Source organism: Phyllostomus discolor, chromosome 11 (genome assembly GCF_004126475.2).
Source record: "Phyllostomus discolor isolate MPI-MPIP mPhyDis1 chromosome 11, mPhyDis1.pri.v3, whole genome shotgun sequence".
NCBI lineage: Eukaryota > Metazoa > Chordata > Mammalia > Chiroptera > Phyllostomidae > Phyllostomus > Phyllostomus discolor.
In genome coordinates, this window is record NC_040913.2 from 1,509,431 (window position 1) to 1,531,251 (window position 21,821).

Consider the following 21,821-nt stretch of genomic DNA (forward strand, 5'->3'; position numbering starts at 1 on the left):
GACCAGCGTGGCCGCAGGGGGCGGTCTGAGCAGGAAGACCCGTCACTAAAGGCGCGTCCTGGCAGCAGCCCTGCCCCCGGCCTGTGCCTCCCCTGTCGGAGGTCCCCTTTCACCTTCACGGAGCCCCTCCAGGATCACACCCCGGGGGATGTCAGAGTGGTCTCTTCCTCCCCGACCCCTGCGGGCACAGGCGCCCAGCGGCGCAGGCCCCAGACCCTCACTGTCGCCTTAGCCCACGCACCGGCACTCCGCACTGTGAATATGCGCTGTCGCTGTTCCTGTCCCGCCCATGGGACGGCACGCAGCTCCTGTTACTTGTTGCCGAGTCTCGGAGGTTTCCCAGCTCTGCTTCCCGACCCCCAACTGACAGCTGCGGATTTCGCGTGCACCAACCCCCAGCGTGTCCCCGCCCCCCAGCGCCGCCCCCGCCCCCCAGCGTCACCCCCTCGGAGGCCGATGCATTAAACGAGCAGTGAAACCACCATTTTACGGAGCGCTTTCTGTCTGTGGAGATTTTGCTTCCTGGCCATTGTCTGTTCGGCTCAAATAAACTTGTAAATGCCCTGCAGGTCTGGTGTTCCTCCCGCCCACGCACGCACGCACGTGGGCTGCATTGCCGTGACTCACCCAGGAGTCATGGAGGCTGCGCAGCTCGCACACCTGTGGCCTGGGCCGGGGACCGCGGAGGCAGTGCCCGCGGTCCGTCCTGGATGCTGCAGGCCAGAGGTGGTGGGTTTTGTGTGTGTGTGTTTTTTTAATTTTAGTGTTTTTGTTTGTTTTCTTTTTTAACTTGAGGTTGGAAGTGTAGTGACCTGGAAGCAGAATTAGCAGTGGAGAAGATTCTTGACCCTCCTGACCCAAAGGAGCAGGAGACTGTACAAAGAAGCCAGGGAAAAAACCATCAGCTCGTGCTTTTTGGTGTTTCCAAAGCTTTGATGTCGGTGTGGATCTCACGGATTTGCAGGAATATGTAATCCGTGGCTGCCCCTCTCCCGTCCCCTGCTCCCTCGCCCCCTGCCCCCCCTCTGCTGGGGAGGAGGGAGGAGGCCACCAGGGCTGAGAATAAAGGCGGGGGGCACCTGCTCCCCGCGCCCGGCTTCTGGGTGAGCACAGAAGTGGAAACGCGGGGTTTGGCACGACACACGACTCACACCCTGACAAGAATTCTCCCAAACGACACTTCTCAGTGACGCGGTGTGCTCTTTGAAAGCAGTGGCTGTCTTTAGCATCTCTTACACATCACGCTGTACGCGGTGAATCTTCAGTTGCTGTTCATCGAGCCGATTCCTGGAAATGCTACGAACGAGATACTGCCTACAGGTGTGGGTGGCTCTCGGACGTTAAACCCACCGGCAGCCTAATGGGCACCTGTTAGTTTTCTACCCAAAGGATCCCAGAGCGCTCCATGCTGAAAAGCTCCCCCGAGAGAGCGAGTCCCCAAGTTTGCAGGCCCGCCCTCTGCCTTTCAAATCCCACTCTCTAAGTCGGAGACTTTCCTTAGCTGCAGCATTTTCCTCGCGAGCCGTTCCACAGTTTATTTTGTTACAAAGTTTTGCTGTCGGTTTCTAGAGTTTTTTTTCCCATAAATTACCCGTTTTCTAAAACTACGTTGGTAAACAGACACCGAATGGGGCAATCGTGCATCCAGTGTGCCTCTCTGAGAGTCGCATCCCATAGACGTGCGTAGCCAGTACCTCTGTGCTGACCCCTGAGGGCCACTCCCAGCACCCGGACCGGGATGGGGAAACGGACGATCCTTCCGCGAACGGCGGCCATGCTGTCTGCCCAGCTTCTTGCATGGAGTGCAAGGACGGGAGACGCCCCGGGGAGGCAGAGGCGAGGGCGCGCATCTTGCCCCTTGGAGGTGGGCGGGGACGGGGTGGCACTAACGCAGACATGTCGGGACCAGCGCGCAGACGCCGGGATCGCGGCCGTGACCGTGACCCTTCTCGCCGCAGCGGGCGGCCTCGGGCTGTGTCTGGACGGTCCTCAGCGTGGCCCCAACTCCGAGGACAGCCTGGCCTGGAGATAGAACTGGTCCTGAAGTCACGGCGGGTGGCTCTGTGTTGTCCTCGCGCTATTTTTAATTGGATCGCGGTGAACGAGGCATCGTTAATAACGGGGCCATCGCGCGGCTCGAATGAAGCAACCAACAGAGGGACCGGCAGCCACGCTCTGCGTGAGTGTTTTTATCCGCGGCTCCTGTGCGGTTCCGACTCCGCCCCGGCGCCCGTGGCACCTCGGGTTACACCCACGGAACCCGAGCGCCGGGCGCAGTATCGCTTTCCGGCGGCCTCAGCCATAATTTATCGCGGAGGCGCTGAAAGCGGATATTTCCGAGCATCGAGCCTGCTCCCGTGTGTGCTCGGCTTACAAGTCCAAACGTCCGCGGGCTAGGAAGCCTCCGCGGCGGGCCGGGGACCCATCCCCGCCCCCCCCTTAGCCGGTGATAAAGTAGTGCCCGTTTCCTGTTCAACTCAAGCCCCGGCCTTGACGTCTTAGCTTCTGGGTGCGGGGCGCGGCTCCGACGCGCTCACCCGGGCTTTGGCTGTGGTGTCGGACGCAGGGGCGTGATGAGTGGCGCACACACGCGTGCGCGCACACGTACCCGGGTGCCCTTACCTTTACAATGCGCAGGGGACGTCGGTGCATTGCGCAGACTCCCGCCGCAGGCCAGGCCGGCGGGTCGGAGGCAGGCACCTCCTCCTGCCGTGCGGGCCGTAGGGAGGGGTCCGCCGGTGCTGGGAGACGGCGTGCGGCCTGAACATAGTCTGGGAAGCGGTGGGGTTCTGCCTGCGAAGGGAGGAAACCCTGGTGCGCGGGGCTCCAGCGCGGGCGAGGGCAGGCAGGGGGCCTTTCCCGGGAGGCCAGGCTCGGCCGAACACTGAGGCCCAGTGAGCGTGTTGTGGGTGTGCGGGTGGGCCCCGGGGTCTGCAGTCCCTTTGCACGTCTCCTGTCCTCGGCGAAGCCGCGAACAAGAAGGATCAGTAGCTTTTATGATAAATGAAACGCTCCCTCTCTTTCCGCGCTCTGCGGAAGCCAGATGAGGGAACGCTGCCCTGTCCCAAGGCTGCGAGGAGCTTCCTCTGCCCCCCGCTTATGTCTTAGACGGACCTGGGTCTCGGGGGGAGGCATCCATGAGCACCCCCACTGTGCGGCCGCATCGGGGAGCCCAGCCGGGATTGCCTCCTCCCTTCAGTTGCAGGCAGAACCGGTCATGCTCCCGGGACCTGGGCCACGCAGGGAGTGCGCCCCCTAGTGAGGACACGCGGGCCCCACAGGGCCGCCATCAGCTGCCCCTCGGGTGCGGACGGCCGGACGTGGCTACAGAGGGAAAGGTTACGGGAGGTGGAGGAGGTTCTCTCCTCGGCGAGCCGACCCGGGAGCGCGGCGTGATGGGCGGAAACAGGGCCCCTTTCTGACAGGGGCGGAGGCCCGGAGCAGCGTCAGCCGAGGCGACGGTGGGCGTGATGCTGGTGATGATGACTCTCATTTCAGTTTATGGTCCATAACCACACTGTCCCCCCGCAGGCCGGCTCCCTGTCGCCCCTCCCACTGTCGCTGCCACGACGGCACTCCACCGTTCTGGTCGCCGCAGCCCCACACAGCCTGCAGCTCAGGGGCTGCGGGCGCGCGGCCTCTCCTACGTGCAGCTGTGCGGCCGGCTGGGTGCACCTGGGCGCTCTCACCTGCGCCTCCCAGGTGAGCGCCCACCCTCGGAGGCTGGCCAGGCCTCGGTCACCTGCAGGTGCCAGGGAGACTCACGCACCCTGCTGGTGTGGACGCCGGGGGCCCTCGGGGACTGCGGGTCACAGTGACCATCCACAGCTCCTGTGGCTCCAGGCTGCCAGGAGGATGCGTCCCCAGAGCAGGAATCCCACAGCCACAAGTGACAGGAAGGGCCAGGCCAGGGAGAGGCCACTGCAGAGATGGCAGAGTCACTGCTGCCGTCTTCCCAAAATTGTCCCCGGGTCAAGGCCGGGGACGTGGGCTCCCCCTGGTGGTGAAGGTGGCGTTTCAACAGGACGGGTCGGAGGGCCTTCCCTGAAGTCTCTCGTTCCCAGAAAACGCCGCCGGCCGCAGGGGGTCCCAAACTCGCCCTCTGGGCTCCCTGGGGTGGCCCGCAGGGGGGAGCGAGGCCGTGATGACCGTGGGACGGGAGCGCAGCTGGGGTTGCCGGGGAAGACCGGCCGGGGAGTCTTCAGACTGGAAAACGGTGCTGATGGGTTCACAGCTGCCGGGAAGCCGGCTGAGCTGTGGTGGGGGAGCTTTAAAAGGCACATTACTGTTGCAACCCCATAAAAGAAATACGTGTCCACGGCAATGAGAGGTGTGTGAGTCTGACCCCTGTTTCTGCTCCTCCCTGAGACCCCCCCCCCCCCCCCCGCCTCGCTGCCGCCTCAGTCCCGGCCTGGGAGCTCCGCTTGCTGCTTTGAGAAGGAAAGAGGGGCCATCGGAAGAGGTTCCCACCAAGAAAGCCCCCACCTCCTCCCCCTCTGTGCGTGTGGTTCGCCTCGTTCTGATCCAGGGCCCACCCCTTCCGCCTACTGCCCACCCCGTCTCCTGCCCCCTGCCCCCTGCCCCAGGCGTCTCCCGCCAGCATCCCTCCATCCCACTGCTTCTGTCCCCCACCACCCCCCAACTCTCCCCACCACGTACCAACCCCACGAGTTGGGTCCATCCACAAACAGGTGACGGCCCCCACCGCCACCCCCTCGCCCTGCCCCGTGAGCACAGCGGGGCTCTCACGAAAGCAGCGCTGTCCCCGCTCCCACCTGAGATCCCCCCTTGGAGAGTTCGTTATAATCCCTGCGCACGACTCAGTTGTGATGTTTTATGCTCCACAAAGCACCTTCATTCATTTTTCATTCATTCCAATATTCTTTAAAAACATAGAGAAGGCTCCAAGGATGACGCATGTTGAATCCAGAGCGTGCTTAGAAACAGCCTTTTCCTCGGAATTCTTGCTGAAGTTTTATTTGTTACTCAGAAAAAAACATAGAAGACGTGTAAAAAATTCAAGAGTACTTCATATGAAAAGTGAAAGTGCAATACTAGGCCACGTCAGCAGGGTCGAACAGTGTACTATAACAACAATAATAACTCGTCCTCGGTTCAGCACACACAATATGCGAATCAACGTAACGCACATCCTTGGTCCTGGGACAGTCCCGTGAGGCGAAACTCAGCACTATTGTTCCCTTTCATCCCCGGACACCCAGCCCACAGAGCCGGGCTTGCTCAGGGTCACACATCCGGAGATGCACAGCCAGACTCTCCCCCAACACCCCGGCTGCCCGCAGCCCCCCTCCACCCGGCTTCGCAGCAAGGCCAGGCGGGCCAGCAGCTCCGGGTGGCCAGTAGCTCCGGGTGGGACACTAAGCTGACTGTGAGACACTGAGCTGACCGCCACTTCCACGGGTCGGGGGGACCAGAGCTTCTGTGGAGACTGCTCTTTCAGAACTGCAGCCTTTAGGGACAGAGAGCAGAACCTTGTATTTTTGTTAATAATGGATCAAGGGAGGAAAAAAAGTGTTTGCACACCTCTCTGTTATTTAAACCCAGAAATACCCATATTTCTATTTTGGAAAGTCAGGAAAATAGTATTTGTTTTGCTCTTGTTAACGGAAAACGCGGTCCGGTTGTTTTTTTTTTTCCCTGCCATGGGGTTACATCGCCACCTTGTGGTACTTAGGCGTTGCTGCAGGCAGTTTTAAGCTTCGTGTGCCTTAGCTGTAGGTAGAAATGTTTTTTCTAAATGTCAAGCGCACTTACTTTAAGAAGACAACATAAACTACAAGTCTGTCCTTGCGTGTGGCCTTTCCCTGTCCTCCTCCACCGAAGTGGGGTCTGTCCCCCCCTCGCAGCACCAGCCTGGCCGCGACCTCACCTTCCAGTGCAGGGGCGGGGCCCCCCAGTGGAGCTCAGGGGGCGTCTGGACCGAGGGGCGAGGAGTCCCCCCCGGGAGCCGGGGCCGGAGCAGCCAGCGGCTGAGGAAGAAGCAGGGGTTCCAAGGACCCCATGCCCAGTCAGGAACTCTTATCCAAGGACAGGAGCCGTGTTGAGTCACAGTCTGTCTGTAAAACTGGTATTTGTTCACAGGCAGGTGCTGTCACGGCTTTGGTGTGTATCGTTCCGGTTTATTTAAAAATACATTTCTACACGTATTGTGTTTAAATATATATATATTATATATTATATATATTACATATATTATATGTATATGTAAAATGTCCCTGGATGGTGTGGCTCAGTGGATTGAGCGCAGGCCTGTGAACCAAAGCATTGCAGGTTCGATTCTCAGCCAGGGCACAGGCCTGGGTTTTGGGCCAGGGCCCCAGTAGAGGGCGCACGAGAGGCAACCACACACGTTTCCCTCTCTTCCTCCCTTCCCCTCTGCCTAAACATACATTTTAAAAATCTTTAAATATACACACATAAATCTACTGCATGTGTTCTATCTTCGTTCTGCCCATGCCACTGCATAAAGAGACCTGGAAGTTCTGCCCTGTGTACATCCCTGTTTGTGTACTTGCTCCCCCATTTGGGAACAGTGAGCACGTTTCCCAAATCCCACCCCAATAAAGGCTGCCCCGGTGAGCGTCCGCACCCACGTCCCCCCGCACACAGGGTCCTCGTGGGGCCGGCTCACTCCTCCCTAGGGGGCCGGACGGCCGATGTTTTTGGCTTTGTGGCCTGTTTGATCTCTTGCCCCGGCAACACCTGGGCAGATGGGGTGGCTGGGGGCTGTGATGCAGCAAATTCCGTCTACAAAAACGGCGGCAGCTGGACTTGGCCTTCAGGCTGCCGGCTGCTGGCCCTTGCCTGGGGCACCAAACCGCCAGGGAACTTGGTAAAAGCGCAGCGGTGCGGCTGCCGTAGCGGCCCGTTAACCGGCTGGCCTCCTCCGGGCTCTCTGGGCGCTCCCCGGGGGCCCGTGTGCACACCGAAGTCGGCAGCCCCCGCGCCGGGTGCACGCTGACTGCAGGCTCTAGGTCCCGGGAAACACGCAATGTCCAACGTTCGGATGACGATGAAGCCCCTCCATCGCTCAATTGCAAGACCCCCCAGGTCTGCGCTGGTTCAGGAAGCCTGGACCAAATGAGAAAGGCGACGGGGGGGCGGGGCGCGAGAAGAGGCTGCCCACAGAGGCAGGGGCTCCAGAGTAAAGGAGTGGAGAATCTCGCATCCGTGTTAGGGCGTGTGAACATTTTCCGAGGTGACTGGGGAGGCTGTGGAAACGCTTTGCGTGGAGTCGGAAAGCCTCCCCCGGCCCGCCCACCATGGAGAAAGGGTTCCCCCAGGGCCGGGCGAGGCTCCGGGCAGGAAAACCACTGGGAAGCGGTTGTCAGGTCCAGGTGAGGAGGGGGGAGTCGTGAGCCTGGCCAGGGGGGATCTCGGGGGTGGCATGGAGGGGACAGATTAGAGGGACACGGAGGAGTCCGTGGGTGCTGGGCGGCGGGGGTGCGGCTGGCCGACGACGGGAGGACAGTCCTGACGTGAGTGACTGGGCGGCCTACAGCGCACAGGCCGGTGGAAACAGGGCTCGTGGGGGAGGGGGGCGGGGCGGGGAACTGTCCCTTCAGTGTCACGAGCACCAGCGACCAGGAAACAACGGGAAGTGCTCGCAGGCCACAGCGGTCACGGAGCCCCCGAAGTCCGTCACCTGGAGGCCTGAAGGAGCGGGACGTGGCTCAGCAGTGGGACTGAGCGTGCAGCCCGGCATCACTGGCGTTCACCGCGGCGGCCACTGAGCAGGCCACTCGGGGACCATGACCCAGAAGGAAAACCGTTGCGGGGCGGGCGGAAGGAGCGGTATCTCGGAGGCCAGGGAAGAGGAGGTTTAGTGAATGTGCAGCGGTGGAATGTTCTCCAGGAAACTTCCGGTCCGGGCAGGACAGAGCTCCAAGTGCCGACCAGGAGAGGGGGTCCTGGGAGGAAGTGGGGTGTCGCGGAAAACCGGGGCGAGCAACAGCGAGTGAGGGCTGTTCTCTCTGCACTCGGGGCCTTTGGACCCAGACCGCCTGCGCTGAGACTCAGCCTGGGGGACACGAAGGGAACGGTGCCGCGTCTCCGAGCTTGCTGCCTCGCGGGCGGAGCGGAGGGGATGCAGTTCGCTGGCGAGGTTGTCACCAACCCGGGAGAGGTAGTTGCACAAGGCAAACAAACAGCATCACGCCTGAGACAGGAGGCGCCCTGTGAGTCCCTTCCTCCCTCCCCTTGATAAGGGGGGCATCGGATTTCAGGAAAACAAGTGTGGGGTGCCATTAACCTGAGTCCCTCGGAAGGAGTCAGGGCGAGAGGCGGGGGGCGGGCAGTTGGTTTTCACTGAGTGGGCTGCGCTGTTGGCTGAGTTGCGAATGTTCCGGTACCTTCTTAAACGGCAGCAGAATTTCGTGGTCCTCCGTACCCACCCAGCAAGCGGGGACTTCAGGGATTCTTTTCTTAACTCTCACCCGAGGGTGTGTGTATTGATTTGAGAGAGAGAGAGGGAGATGGGTGTGAGGCAGAGACATCTGTGGGTTGCCTCCTGTGAGTGCCCTGACCGGGGACTGAACCCGTGACGTTCTGGTGTACGGGTGGTGCCCCACCGGCCAGGACCGTCCTTAAACACATCGGCGTTGTAAGCCACAAATGGACACGTTAGCGCCCGGTAGCCAGGCGGTAGAGGGATCGACCAGCCCCGTTGGGAGAAGGCGAGGGCAGGAACACTGGGCGTCCGCGAGCGCGATGTGAGCGAACTCTGGCGGCGGGTGGGCGGGCGGGTCTGTGCAGTCCGTGCGCGTCCGCCCCGCAAAGACCAGAGCCGCCAGGGTGCAGGCGCCGCTGCCCGCCGGGAATCGAACACACGGAGTAGTAAACACGTCGGCCACACGGGGGCGTGCGGAGCGCAAGCTCACAGGGGCCGCGTGGGTCCCCCCCCCCCCCCCCCCCCTTCTGGGAAAAGTGCCGCGGGCCGGCCGGCAGGGGCTGGGGTCTGTCGTGTGGTCCTGTGTCTCCCGAAAGCATCGCAGGGCGGTCTTTTCTCGCAGCTTTTCTGGGCTCGTGAGGGAAGCGGTTGCCCCCGTTTTACATACGCGATAGGGGGCCAACAGCGGGAGGGTCCTTTCTGCTTCTGATAAAGGGAAAGGCCTTCCTTCTTAAGGACCCACGTGGGTTTGATGTCGGATGTGCAGGTGCGTCCGGAAGCTTCTTATTCTTACTCAGTTGTTTCCATCTGGTGTCAGAAAGTGACCCTTTCGTTACGAGCACAGTCCACCGAGACCCAGCGTGCCGCTGCTCCCAAGGCTGGGGACTGAGCCCCCCTGTCAAACACTAACCAAGGCAGAATAGCTCTCCTGCAGCAGTAGAAGTGGCGATCTTGGGTGTGTGGGGTTGTTTTTTGGGGGGGGGGTTAATTTCTAGGGGAGTCTTCAGTTTAGCTGCAGCTTTAGAATGTCATTCCCAGCTAGAGTTTTCTAGGATGGGACCTTCGATCACATATAATCAAATGAAATCAAATGAAATCAGCTCCTTGGGAAGAACAGGAACAGTAAATGTCTTTCAAAAAGGTGTGGTGGGACGGGAGAGCGTGTGCCTCTGACAAAGTCACTTTCAAAATAATCAGTTCATGTGGGAGCCAGTAAAATACTCAAAGTTGAGAACGAAGCTTAGAGTTATTATAATTTCTTAATTTGTAAAGAACTTTTAAATAAGTACAACAATTTTATAAATGGATAATCACAATTATTTATTCTGCTTTCAGTAGTTCAGGGTATTTAATGACTGATAGTATAGATTTCACAGAATCCAGGGTGTATTTTCATTTTTTTCTCCAAGGTACTCTTAAAAATTAATTAATATGTATTTAAATTTTTTAAGATCAGTTTTAGGTTCACAACAGAATGGAGGGGAAGATAGAGATATTTTTTCCCAAATACCATATTTTCCCATGTATGATGTGTACTTTTCCCCCCAAATTTTTAAGGGGAAAAGAAGGATGTGCTTTATACATGGTGAAATACGGCACCCCCTTTATTTTTAGACAGACGGGAAGGGAGGGAGAAAGGGAGGGAAACATCGATGTGCAAGGGATACATCAGTAGGTTGCGTCTCACACACCCCCAAGTGGGGACCTGGCCCACAACCCAGGCCTGTGCCCCAACCGGGAATTGAACCGGGGGCGTTTCGGTTCACAGGCCAGCACTCAATCCACTGAGCCACACCAGCCAGAGCAAGAAAACATCCTTGTTTATAATTCTATACTACGACTTAACAGTTAGTCAAGTTGTGGTAGACTGCTGGATTTAATATTCCAGACATAGTGCAGAGGGGATGTTTTGAAGTGCACGTGTTTAAATACTGAGTTTAGTACACGGTTAAATGGCAAAGCGATTGGAGTGAGCTAATCCTGTCAGCCTCTGTGGTTACAGTCCCTATGAGAACACCCTCTGAGCTCCGGCATCTTTGACGGGGAGGGTAGTTAGTCCATCTCCAGGGCCCCGTCGAGTTCTGAATTTCTGAGAACAAGCCAGGTAAGCAGCACTGCAGACACAGCATGGGTTCTTCAAGACACCTGCACGGAAAATTTCCCAACATCCCAAGCACAGGTTCTTGATAAGAATTCATTTGAACAGACCATGTGTAATGTATTATGCTATAGAGCTATTCAGGGTATATGAATAGTGTGAAAAATACATAATTCTTTCTTTTTTGATTTTTGGGGAAAATAATGTACAGCATTATAATTGTAGATGATCCAGGAACTCTCTTCCAAGAGACGATTTGAATTGTTAATTCCCAGTGCCAGTGTCCACGTGTACTTCTCCCTGGAGAATGGTTCTCGTCGTGTGGAATAATTCACAGTATTCGGGTTTCCGTCAGGAGCCTAAGCAGCATATTTTCACTCTCGGGACCCCGGAAGGAAAGCCATCTGCCCGCTCATCTCTGATGGTACAAATGACGATGATTCAAGAATGCCCAAGGTGACACAGAGGCGGGACTGCTGAGACGCCGCTGAACTCGGTTCTTGATGCAGCTTGGCTACAGAAGAGCTTCCTCCTTCCTCCTCCTTCCTCCTCCTCTTCTTCCTCTTCTTCTCCTCCTCCCCCTCCCTCTCCTCCTTCCTCTCCTCCTCCTCCTCCTCCTTCCTCTCCTCCTCCTCCTCCTTCCTCTCTTCCTCCTCCTCCTTCCTCTCTTCCTCCTCTTCTTCTTTCTTCTTCTTCTTCTTCTTCTTCTTCTTCTTCTTCTTCTTCCTCCTCCTCCTCCTCCCCCTCCCCCTCCCCCTCCCCCTCCTCCTCCTCCTCTTCTTTCTTCTTCTTCTTTTTCTGTTTGTTTCCTGTAACACAGGCATGGCTGCTCCCAGTCGAGGTCAGAGGCAGGAGCCTGGGTCTGTTCAACCATTAGCACCAGACTTTCCCTGAGGCAAAGCAACCCTGGGTGTCCGGGGAAACTCTCACGCGGCCCCCTCTCCCTCTCCACCCTCCGCCCGGTCACGACCCCACCCCCGCCCCGTGTCCGTGAGCAGGCGCACCGCCGCACGCCTACGTGGTTACCCTCAGCTCCCGATGACCTGAAAACGCCGTAGACAGTCCGAATCCATACTTATTAAAACATGCACGTTTACTCCCCAAAATAATGCAGAATGGCCTCATCAGAAACTTATCTGCACCCTTTCTGCCCGTCGGGGCCGCACCGAGCCACGAGGATAATTTTGCACATCCTCGGGGTGGGCACCAGCCCCCGGAACACAGGGCCACCTGCTCAGGGAACGGGGGTTCGCCCTGAGACGAGGGGTGTGGGAGGTTCGAGCGAGACCGAGGGTCACGTAGGGGCGTCCAACCCGAGGCCCAGGATGGCTATGGAGGCGGCCCAACGCAAAATCGTCACTTTACTTAAACCCCCCCCCTTTTTTTAGCTCACCAGTGTTCGTTAGTGTGTGTATTTACTGTTGGGCCCAGACAACTCTTCTTCTTCCCGGGCGGCCCCGAGACGCCACACGGTCGGACACCCCTGGGAGCCATCCAGAGGGACGAACCCGACCAGACACCAGGCTCTCCCTGCCCCCGCCCCCGACTCTGGCAGGGCAGCGGTCAGGAGCAGCCGGGACGTGGGACCTCAGTGAAGAGGGGTCCCTCCGCAGGGCCTGACACCCCGGGGGCGTCAGCAAAGTGTCCGGTGAAGGCAGGCTGAGTCTGGGGGCCGCACAGCAGAAGCCCCCAGGGGACCCCTTACTGGCCCACAGTCTCACTGGAGAAAATGGGGACGTGTGGGGACTGTGTGCAGAATCACAGGACGGAATGAAACGCTCCTACTAGTCCTAGCTTCTCAGGCTTTGGGGAAGAATGTCCCAGAACAGCCCCCGGCTTCCCCGTCTGGGAAGCAGGAGACACCCCTTTGCTGACTCCCGCTCCTTAAAGGGGAAGAGACCAGAGACGCAAAGGGTGTCTCCAGAGCAGCGGGAGGTTCTGAGTGTGACCCGTCTCCCAGGGACCTGGTCAGTCCGCAGGGTCGGGTCCCTAAGGGACCCCCGGGGGATGGGGGCAGCCCCGCCCCCACCCCTGCCCCATGGCGCCCTCCCACAGAACCTCCCGCCCCCCAGCGCCCGGCCAGGCCCGGAGGTCGCTTTAAGGGCAGCGGGCGCACGCGGCCCCAGGTGCGCGCCCCGAGCCATCAGCGAGGTCGGCGCGGCCCGAGCTCCTCCTGCTGCTGCGGGGAGGCTGCCCGGCAGCGGGCACGTGGGCAGCGGGCATGGCCGCCTCAATTAGCGGCCCGGAGCCGGGCCGAGCCTCCGGGCAGGTAAGAAGAGGCAAAGGCGGAGGAGCGGGAAGGGGCGGCAGCTGCGCTTGTAACGCCCGTGGGCCTGGGCGTCTCTCGCTCAAGGGACCGGCCGGGGGTCCGAGCGTGAGCCAGCCCTGGGCAGGCCCCCGAGGCTGTGGGGCCCGAGGTCCTGGAGGCCCACGCTGGGCCCCTGCCCGCCTCAAGGGGTGGGGGGAGGGGACCGGGCCGAACCCTGCCAAGGAAAAGGCCGCAGGGGGGGGCGGTGAATGGAGGTTTTCGGGGGAACCCCCTGCCCCGGACCGAACCAGCCGGAGACCTGCCTCACGGAACACCCCTGCAGGCAGGAGGCCGCTGGTGGCCAGTTACCTAGGAGCAGAAGTCGGGGGTTTGGGGCTGCTGGCCGGACAACACGTGAATGCTGATTTTTGGCTCTGACTTAGGACTGTGCATGTGACCTAGCAAAGTGCATTTTCAGCCGCTTGTCCAAGCGGGTGGACCCGCCTTCAGCCTGCGTCCCCGTGTGGCCCCCCAATCGCCCCTTCGCCCCAGGTGCACAACCCAAGGGCGGGGGTGGGGTGGGGTGTGGATGCCGCCCACGGGCCCGCGGGCCTCCTGGGAAGCAGCAGAAGCGCCAAGTTCCTCGTGAGGCTGGCTCAGAGAAACACGACAGGCGGTGATTAGCCCGGCAGGGAGAGCGGCTGGAAATGTCACCCGCCCAGGAAGCCAGGCGCCCCTGCCCGCCCCCTCACCCCTCCCGTCTCGATGGTGATGGGTGAGAGGGAGGGGGCGCTCCGGGGCTGCAGGAGGCTTTGCTGCCTCGTAGAACCTTCCACCAGCTTCAGCTCCCCTTGCTCCCCCCACCTCGCGCTTAGGAACAAGCTCTCTGAACGGAATTAGCACCGTTTGGAAGCGGACCGGTTTAATGGGTTTTCCTAATTATGTCGGAACGGAGGCACCTGTGTCAACGCACGGGCGAACCACCACCACGTGGGGCCGGGTTGGGCGGAGCTGCCCAGGGCGGACTCGGAGCCGAGTGGCAGCTTAGCCAGCAGGAGATGAGTGACTGCGGTTTCCTGGCCCTCCAACAGGCTGGAGCCCCAGGCCCCCTTTGTTCCCACGTGCAGAGCGGCTTGCTCCCCGCCCCCGCCGTCTCCGCCCACAGTCCCTGGACCCCCGGGGACCCAGGGAGGCCCACCAGGCCCCGGGCGAGCGCCGGCCCCTCCAGCTGCTCCCGCTGCGCCCGTGATAAGAGAGACAGAAATAACAACCCGCTAGGACGTGGTGGGGGCGGCTGGCTGGGAGCAGGTCAGCACCTGCTGTTGCTAATTAAGGGCTCAGCCCAGGGGCAGATCGATCGCCAACGGAAACCCCGATTTCAGTGCCCCGAGGGCTTGTGGTTTCTGACACCCCGGGGAGTGGACACAGGGTGTCGGTCGAGCGAGGAGCACGGCCTGAACGAGGCGTCGGCGGGTTCACCCCTGAGGGGCGGGAATCACGGACAGTTTGTCTTTCCCCACTCGGTGTTTCTGAGTTTCCCAGCATTCCCCAGCGAGTGCACGCTGCTTTTCGGTGTTCGGTTTCAAACGTGGCAGCTTCAACAGGAGAGCGTGTTCTGCTGGAGGAAGCCTGGCCCGGGCCCGAGTGTGCTCACGGGGGGGGGGGGCGTCCCGCAGGCCCCGGGAGGCGGCTCCGCAGACCGGGAGCTGTGGGGAGTTTCCTTCAGTTTCCCTTTATCGTTCTCTCCAGGGGGTCCTCCCCACCACCTGGGCACCCGGTGCCGTCCTCCAGGCCCCTTTAACCGGGCCAGCGGTCCGCCTCAAGTGGCTCCGAAGCCAGTCGGTGAATTCGAGCCGCCTTGGGACAGGGGGCCGGGCCGAGTTCTGGGGGTCCCATCGCCAGCGTCCCGGGAGCGCTGGGCACGGACTTTGTGGGGACACCGTGGGCGGGAGGGACCCCGTGGGCGGGAGGGCCCGTCTGCTCCCCTTCCTGCAGCTGCTTCAGTTCCGCTCCCCCTGCTCTGGGGCAGGATGCCGCCAGCTCCTGACGCCTGCCCAGGGGGCTGTGGGTGGTGCTGCTCTCCTCCTCTGTTTCTGGACACAGATTCCCCGTGTCTAGATTTCCCCCACCCGAGGACCCTGGTTCTGCCCTCGGCTCCCCGAGACTCGCTGCCGGCAGGTTCTGGGGAAGTCGGGACGGAGGCTCCCAGGCACCCACCGGGCTCCGAGCACCAGGACAGCCCGGAACAGGCTGCAGTTGGCCGCCGACGTCGCTTACTCAAGACGCACCTCTGCTCCCCGCAGGCCCACCCCCCGAGCCCCATGGCCGCAGTGGTGCAGGGGGCCGTGCGGTTTCGGGCTGTGCCCGCCGCCCGAGGTGGAGGGACACTGGCCTGTGCATTCCCTCCTGTCCCTCCCCCACCCGGGTCAGGGGGTGTCTTCTGTGTGCCGTGTGCTCACGTTTGGGGGCTGCCTGAGAAAACACGGCAAGGTCAACCACCCCCACAGTCTTGCGATGTGCGGTAGCCCCCAGAGGAGGCTGCCACGAGGGTCTCAGAGCCCCCAGGAAGTGGCTGAGCCCGGGTGGCAGGCGCTGGTCTGCGTGCCTCGCACGGCTCCGTCTCTTCCCGCTGCGTCCGGGAGTCGGCAGGAGCCGCAGTAACGGCCTGGGCGGAACCGGGGCTCGTGCGCTGTCCCCGGCGGGTGCTGAGGGTTGGACGCCGCGCTCACTGGCAGCGGGCACAGAGCCTTCCAGAACGTTCGCCGTGTGCCGGTGGGGGCCGTGCCTGGGTGTTCGGCCGGTACTCCCTGCACCGAGCGGGGCCCCGCGAGTGTCCAGGGGGGTGGACACGCAGATTCTGGCCGCGTTCCAGCAGAGCCCAGCGGCAGGGTCTCTGCGAGGGGAGGGAAACCAACCCCTCTCACCCGGGTGTCGTGGCCCAGGACGGCCTGTGGCTTCAGTGTGGTCAGTAACGCACCCCCTCACCCTCAGAGCGCCCCCGTGTGGAGGGACACTCCGTGCTCGCAGTGTCTGCGGGAGGCAGACCGGGCGCTTCCGTGGACCCGGGTGAGCCGAGACCGGGGCCAGCACCCCTGCCTCCGTGCCCACTCGCAGCGACCGTTCTCGGGGCTCAGCGCTTGGTCCGCGAGGGACGTGAGGGTCCCACTGGGGAGCCAGCCCTCTGCCCCGCGGCGACTCCCCAGGTCTGCGCTGAGAGCGTCCGGGCGGCCCGCGGTGCCGCCCGGCTCCTGGAGCGTCGTGTCGGCAAGGGGGGCGGTTTTCCCAGCGAAGAGGGAGCCCCTGGAGGAGGAGCTGCTGCTGCACTCGCTGGGGTCCTGGTGGTCTCTCCCTTCTGTGCACACCCCAAACCCCAAATTCCAAAGCTTGTGCGACTGTGACACACTCTGTCGTCTCAGAACAAGGGACATCCGAGGGGGGAGGAGGGGGCGGGACTGGGGACACGGCGCCAACGGCCATCGAAGGGGGTTGAGTTTTTATTGTTTTGAACGGGGGTGGGGGCGGGTGGCTGAGATCACTCAGGACGGTGAACGTGTGCACACGAGCGTCTCTGTGCACCCAGCCCCCGAGGCAGGACGTGTTTGCACACGTACATACCGTGGGGGGAGGGGGGGGAGGAGTGTTCCAAGTTAAAAGCCCGAGGGGAGAGAGCAGCCAAAGGCAACACGTGGTCCTCCAGGGGGGTCCTCCAGGGGGGCTCGGTTTGAACACAGCAGCTTTCCCGTGAACACACTACAATACATACATAAATAAGATAAAACCCACAGGGAAACTTGAAACTTAGAAAGCAGGTAGGATCGAGTTTTGCTACTAAAACAGAAGCAGAAAAACCACGGCTTACGTACGACAGGTGGAGGGGAGATGAGAGGTGAAACCGTTCTCGTGGTGCTTCCGGGGGCCAGCCAGCCGACACCGGGCTGGGGGGGGCCCGAGGGTGCTCGCTTGGTGAGGAGGGGGAGAGGGGCACGCTGAACCCCTGGGTGGGGCGGGCCCTGGGTGCCTTTAGTCCCCGGACTCCCCCAGTTTGCCCCCGACGCAGCGGGAGCCGAGGCAGGAGCCACGGCATCCCTGCCTCCGGGACACGACCCAGACGCCGTGAGGACCTGGAGTCCCCCCCCCCCCCCCCCCACCCACCCACCCGTGCGGCGTGGGGCGCGTGCTCCCTCTGCGCCCACGAGGTCACCCCGGGCCGCTCCGAGGTTTCTCCTTCCCTTTCAGGCCAAGATAGACGTCCTGCTCCTGGGGGATGCGGCCGTGGGGCCCCTGGCCGACACCGTGCGGGGGTTCTTCTCAGCGCTGGCGGAAGTCACCGTGACGGTGGGCGACCTGCAGGGGGCGGCGGCGCTCCTGGCCGAGCGGCAGTTCCACCTGGTGTTCCTGAGGATGGCCTCGCCGGGGGCGGCGGGGGAGCAGGAGGCGGCCCGGGCCCTCAGGTGAGCCCCCTGCCCCCCGGGGGGGGGGAACAGCTGGGGGCAAAGCCGGTTTCCGCAGACACCCTTAGGAGAGGACGCCGTGTCTGCGTCAGCCTCTCCGGCGAGGGGCAGCGTGGCGGGCAGGACCTCCGTGCATGCTGTGTCTGTGACCGCTTGCACACGCTAGGAGAAAACGGTCACTCTCACTTAAAGAGGAACAGGTGTGGGTGAGTGTGTAAGGGTTTACTGTTCACAGACAGGCGTGCGTTTGGTGTAGAACGCTGAGCTTCCAGCGGGTCCCCTTTCCGACAGCTGTCCCCGAAAGGCCGGTCTTTCTGGACTTTGCCCCTCGTTAGGGCAGGTACGGGGGCAGGTGGGCGGGGCGGCAGCTGTGGGAGAGCCCTGCGCTCTCCGGGGGCCTCCAGTCCGGACGCACCGCGCCTGGCGCTGCCCCTGCGTCTCACGGCCTCCTGGAGGTTCTGCTCCTTCCTGCAGGAGGGCCCCTGCGGCCGGGGAGGCCTGGGGGCTGCTCCTGTGTGTCAGGGGCTCCCTTGCCAGCCCCCCACCCCCCGGGATTCTGAGCCGTGCAGGGCGTTCCGGGAGAGGGTCAGGTCAGAACAGGTTTGCTCACGTTCAGGAGAAAACTCGATAGGCGCAGCGTCCCTGGAGGTAAGATCCGACTGCAGAAGGACGTCTCGGAGTTACGGGGGAGGACAGGCCCTGTGGATGCTAAGGGAAGAAAGAAACCTTCTCCAGTCCGATTCCCAATCAGCTGCACTTTCGAATCCCAGTTTTCCGAACGGTGATTTTTTGCCTCGCCTGACCGTTTGTTTTTCTTCTCAGGTGTGGCCAGAAGAGAAACACACATTTTCTGTTTGTTTTTATCATCCCGGAACATTTTAAAGGTAGGTGCCTCCCGGGCCCGTTATGTGTGTTTTCTCCGAACGCAAACCGCGGGTCAGTGGTTGACACGGAGGCGCTCAGGCTGTGTTTCAGGGCACGGAGCTGACATCACCATCACCGAGCCCCTGACGCCGGAGAAGCTGCGCGTGGTGGGCAGACGCTGGAGCACGGGCTTCTCGCACACGGGTGAGTGAGGGACAGACCTCCAAAGCCTGGAGAGTGTCTTCCTAGAGTGCCACCGAAATTGCATCTGTAGCTTTTAAAGTGGGGTTTCCACGCACGCCTTGTGCTTGCCCAACATGAGCCGTGTGCCGTGTCCTGTGACGAGCACGCGTCCTCGTCCATCACGGGCTGGAGGAAACACGCGTGAGCACAGCGAAGGGAAACGCTCTCTCCCCGCGAAGAGAAGACTCGAGTCTCCCGGGACTGGACGTGTCGCTCGGGGCCACCGGGGTGCTGCGGCGGGCGCAGGGCTTACTCCTGACAGCGAGATCGTCACCGTCATTTCTGGTGGCCCAGCCACTGCCGACCGTCATTGCTTCGTCGTTAAAACAGGATTAGTCGGGCTGTGGCCTCGGGCGGTCGGTGGGAGCCAGGGCCACCACCGGACGCCCTCTCAAAACACTCGCGTACACACCATTTTCCATCTGCAAGTTAACGGGGCGGTTCCGGTTTAGACGACGCCAGTGTCTCAGTGAGACCGCACATGTTTGAGACTCCTCACTCCGTCGTGTCAATACGGCCTATCGCCAGCATCTCACCGCTCAAGCTGATTAAATGCCCGAATCTGGCTCGTGAACGGGCAAACCCCACTTTCCGGAGTTAAATTCCATGGAATCATTGTCGGCCAGGGACGGTTGGGTGGTGGTTCCGGGCCCGGGATACTAGCTGAGAGATCTTTTAAAATTAAGACAAAATTTTTCTTCAAATGGGCCCGAGAGGCCAGCACAGAGGGTCCCTGTGAGCTCATCCTCAGCTGACCCAGGACTGGACTCGCCCTTCCTTTCCACTGTCCTTCGTGGGCCATCCCCAGGGACGGCCAGTGAGCGTGTTCGGGGACATGGCTGTGGCCCCGGGTCTCCCTGCACCGGCGTCCGTGGCGACCACAGCTCTCTCTGCCACTGCTGCCACTCCTCCAACACGATTCCCGGCAGGACCCACACAGCTGCCTGTCGCCACCTGTCTAGCCGCCTGTCTAGCCGCCCTTCCGATGGGTCACGGCCGCGCCCGCTTCCGGGCGGCCCCGCTGGGCTCTGAGGACGGCAGCTGCGGAGACAAAGCAAAACTGAAGCAGCCGAAACCACACACACACCCCAGACGCAGCGAGACCCTCGGATGCCGGAGCCGGGCCGTCCCGCCGCTGCCTGGAGAGTCACCCGTAGTTGCGGCCTCCGCAGGCGGCTCTGAATGCGAACTAGTGAGCAAGCCCGGCTGAATGCGCTGTGAGCAAGCCTGTCCCTGAGTTTCTGGAATCGGGTTGAGAGAGGGTGTCCCGGGGTAAACGGCGTGTCACATTTTAATGTTTGCTTCCTGACCTGGCTGGTCTCATGGTTCATCGCTGGAATCCACAAATTGCTTCCGTTTTTTTTTTTTTGTTTTTTTTTTAAACACCGCTCTGTGCCCTGGCCGGTGGCTCAGTGGGTTGGAGCACTGTCTCACAGACCAAACGTTTGCAGGTTTGGTCCCCGTGGGGGTGCGGATGGGGGGCAACTGGTCAATGTTTCTTTCTCACATCAGTGTTTCTCTCTCTCTCTCTCTCTCTCTCTCTCTCTCTGCCCCTTCCACGTGCTCACTTAAGAAAAACCAATAAACCTGTCCTTGGGCGAGGATTAAAGATACTGCTCCATAAAATCCACTGGGTAAAAGGTGACATCTGCCATGGATGCGGGGGGATGTGTGTGTGTGTGTGAGTGTGTGATCAGCGTCAACGGTGAACGGTGGCAGTGGTCTTGGAATCACACGCTCCCCCTTTTCCAGTTGCAGTGAAGAGTGAGAGCTCCACGGCGGAGGAGGAGGCCGGGCCGCCCCTGCGAGAGTCCTGCCCTGACCCCTGGGGGCGCTTCTCCGCCGACGTGTTCGCTTGGTTCGTTTTTGGTTTTGTTTCCACTGTCTCGCACAGCAGCTCTCACTGTGTGCGTGTCGTTAAAGACTGCACGGGGAGCGCACCGACGGGGGAGCCCTAGCTCAGGGCCGGGGGGAGGCGAAGGAGGGAGGGGGCTGTTTCGTGGAAGAGGGATGTCACTTCTCCCGCGTTTCGGAATCCCGCGTGTGGACTGTGGGCGCAGGTTCCGAGTGTCCAGCTGAGTGTAGGGGGCCCCTGAGGACGGTCGTAGTGACCTCGGGGGGACGGGTGAGTCGTCGGGTCCGAGGTCCCCCCCCCTCACTGGGCGTGTGAGAGCCTGAGTCACACCTGCCAAAAGGAGATAGCACCAGCGGTGTCCCACCTGCTTCTGAACAGCACAGTCTTTTCTTCAGACAAAAATTTTACAGAAACCCCCGGTAGTTAAATAGACGCGAGCAGCCTCAGGGGTTACCCACCTACCACTAATCCTCTCCGGGATGTCTTCTGGACGCCTTGAACCCGCACCCCCGCGGACTGAGAGCGACCCTCGAGAACACCCCTGTCTCTGGCTCTCTGCCTGGGAGGAGTCGGCACCGGCGTCCCCCACCCCCCCGTGTTGTGCGGGGAGGGCCGACCCTCCCGATGCCGGCAGTGTAGTGAGCGTCTGAAAGTCCAGTCTTTGTGACTTTCTCCCCTTCTCTCGGAGCAGACAGCCAGGGAGGTTTTAAATAGGGCCAAGGCCCCAGACAGCAGACACGATTGCTGACGACACCGGTGGCAAGGGCAGGAATTCTGAGCCAGCCACGCCTGGAATTTGTAGGATGGGGCCGTCTGCGATTCTGACCAAGCGAGAGGCTCGGCAACCGGCAGCTGTGGTTGCACTGAAGGTTGAGTCACGCGGAGACGGCAATAGCTCTCTTGGCCTTACTGAGCGTCTTAACCTCAGGGAGACTGACTGTCTCAAACCCTGCCTGGGAGGTGTGGGGGGGTGGTGGGTTTGGAAGCCTTGGCTGTGCTCTGTGAGCCTCCCCCCTCTGAGGGGTCTTTGTCCTCAGAACCTTACCACTGCAGCTACAAGTAAATTTTCACATCTAGTTATGTCCTATGGGATGAAGCAGATGATACTAGTTTTTAGGTTTCTTGGGAAAGTTTTTTAAAAAATCAAATCAGTTCATCAGAATGTCTAGGGAAGTTCTAGAAAAAACGGTAGAGCTAGGGAATGTCCATCAGCTGGCCGACTTTTCCATGGACAGAAGCTGCCCTGGCCGGCCAGTTTGGAGTGGCCGCCGTGGCCTTCCCACCCCTCGCCCCTCTTCCCTGTGCTGCGCCCCGAGACACGGCTGTGTAGGTGGGGACGGGTGTCATCAGTGAGCTCATCCTCCTGGAAGCTGTTACTCTTTGTCCGTGTATTTTAGAACTTGTGCTCGTGATAACAACTTCTTCTGAAATTCATATTTTGCACCAAACACGTGAGGCAGAGCTCTTTGCCGCTTCCTGTACCTGGTCTGCGGCGAGAGCTCCGGAGAAGCCCCCCTCCCCTGCCCCCCCTCTGACCAGCGTGCCGGTCATCCTCTCCGGCGTCTGGTACGGTTTTCCCTTGTCCCTAGCTCCGAGTCTCCGGGAGATGATGCTGGACTTGAGTTAAAGGCTCCGCTGTCGGATTTTGAAAG

At 60.8% G+C, this 21,821-nt stretch overlaps 1 protein-coding gene across 1 annotated transcript in view; it reads left to right on the forward strand.

The window, feature by feature from the left end:
* Positions 1-12,614: 12,614 nt before the first annotated feature.
* SOHLH2 (spermatogenesis and oogenesis specific basic helix-loop-helix 2) overlaps positions 12,615-21,821 on the forward strand; it is a 14,747-nt gene continuing 5,540 nt past the window's right edge. The window contains exons 1-6 of the mRNA XM_028526339.2: positions 12,615-12,777; positions 16,993-17,207; positions 18,030-18,091; positions 18,171-18,275; positions 20,073-20,172; positions 21,759-21,821. The exon at positions 21,759-21,821 is cut by the window's right edge and continues 48 nt beyond it. Of these exons, the coding sequence (XP_028382140.1) occupies positions 12,730-12,777; positions 16,993-17,207; positions 18,030-18,091; positions 18,171-18,275; positions 20,073-20,172; positions 21,759-21,821 (593 nt within the window). The 5' untranslated portion in view covers positions 12,615-12,729. The remainder of the gene's footprint in view (positions 12,778-16,992; positions 17,208-18,029; positions 18,092-18,170; positions 18,276-20,072; positions 20,173-21,758) is intronic.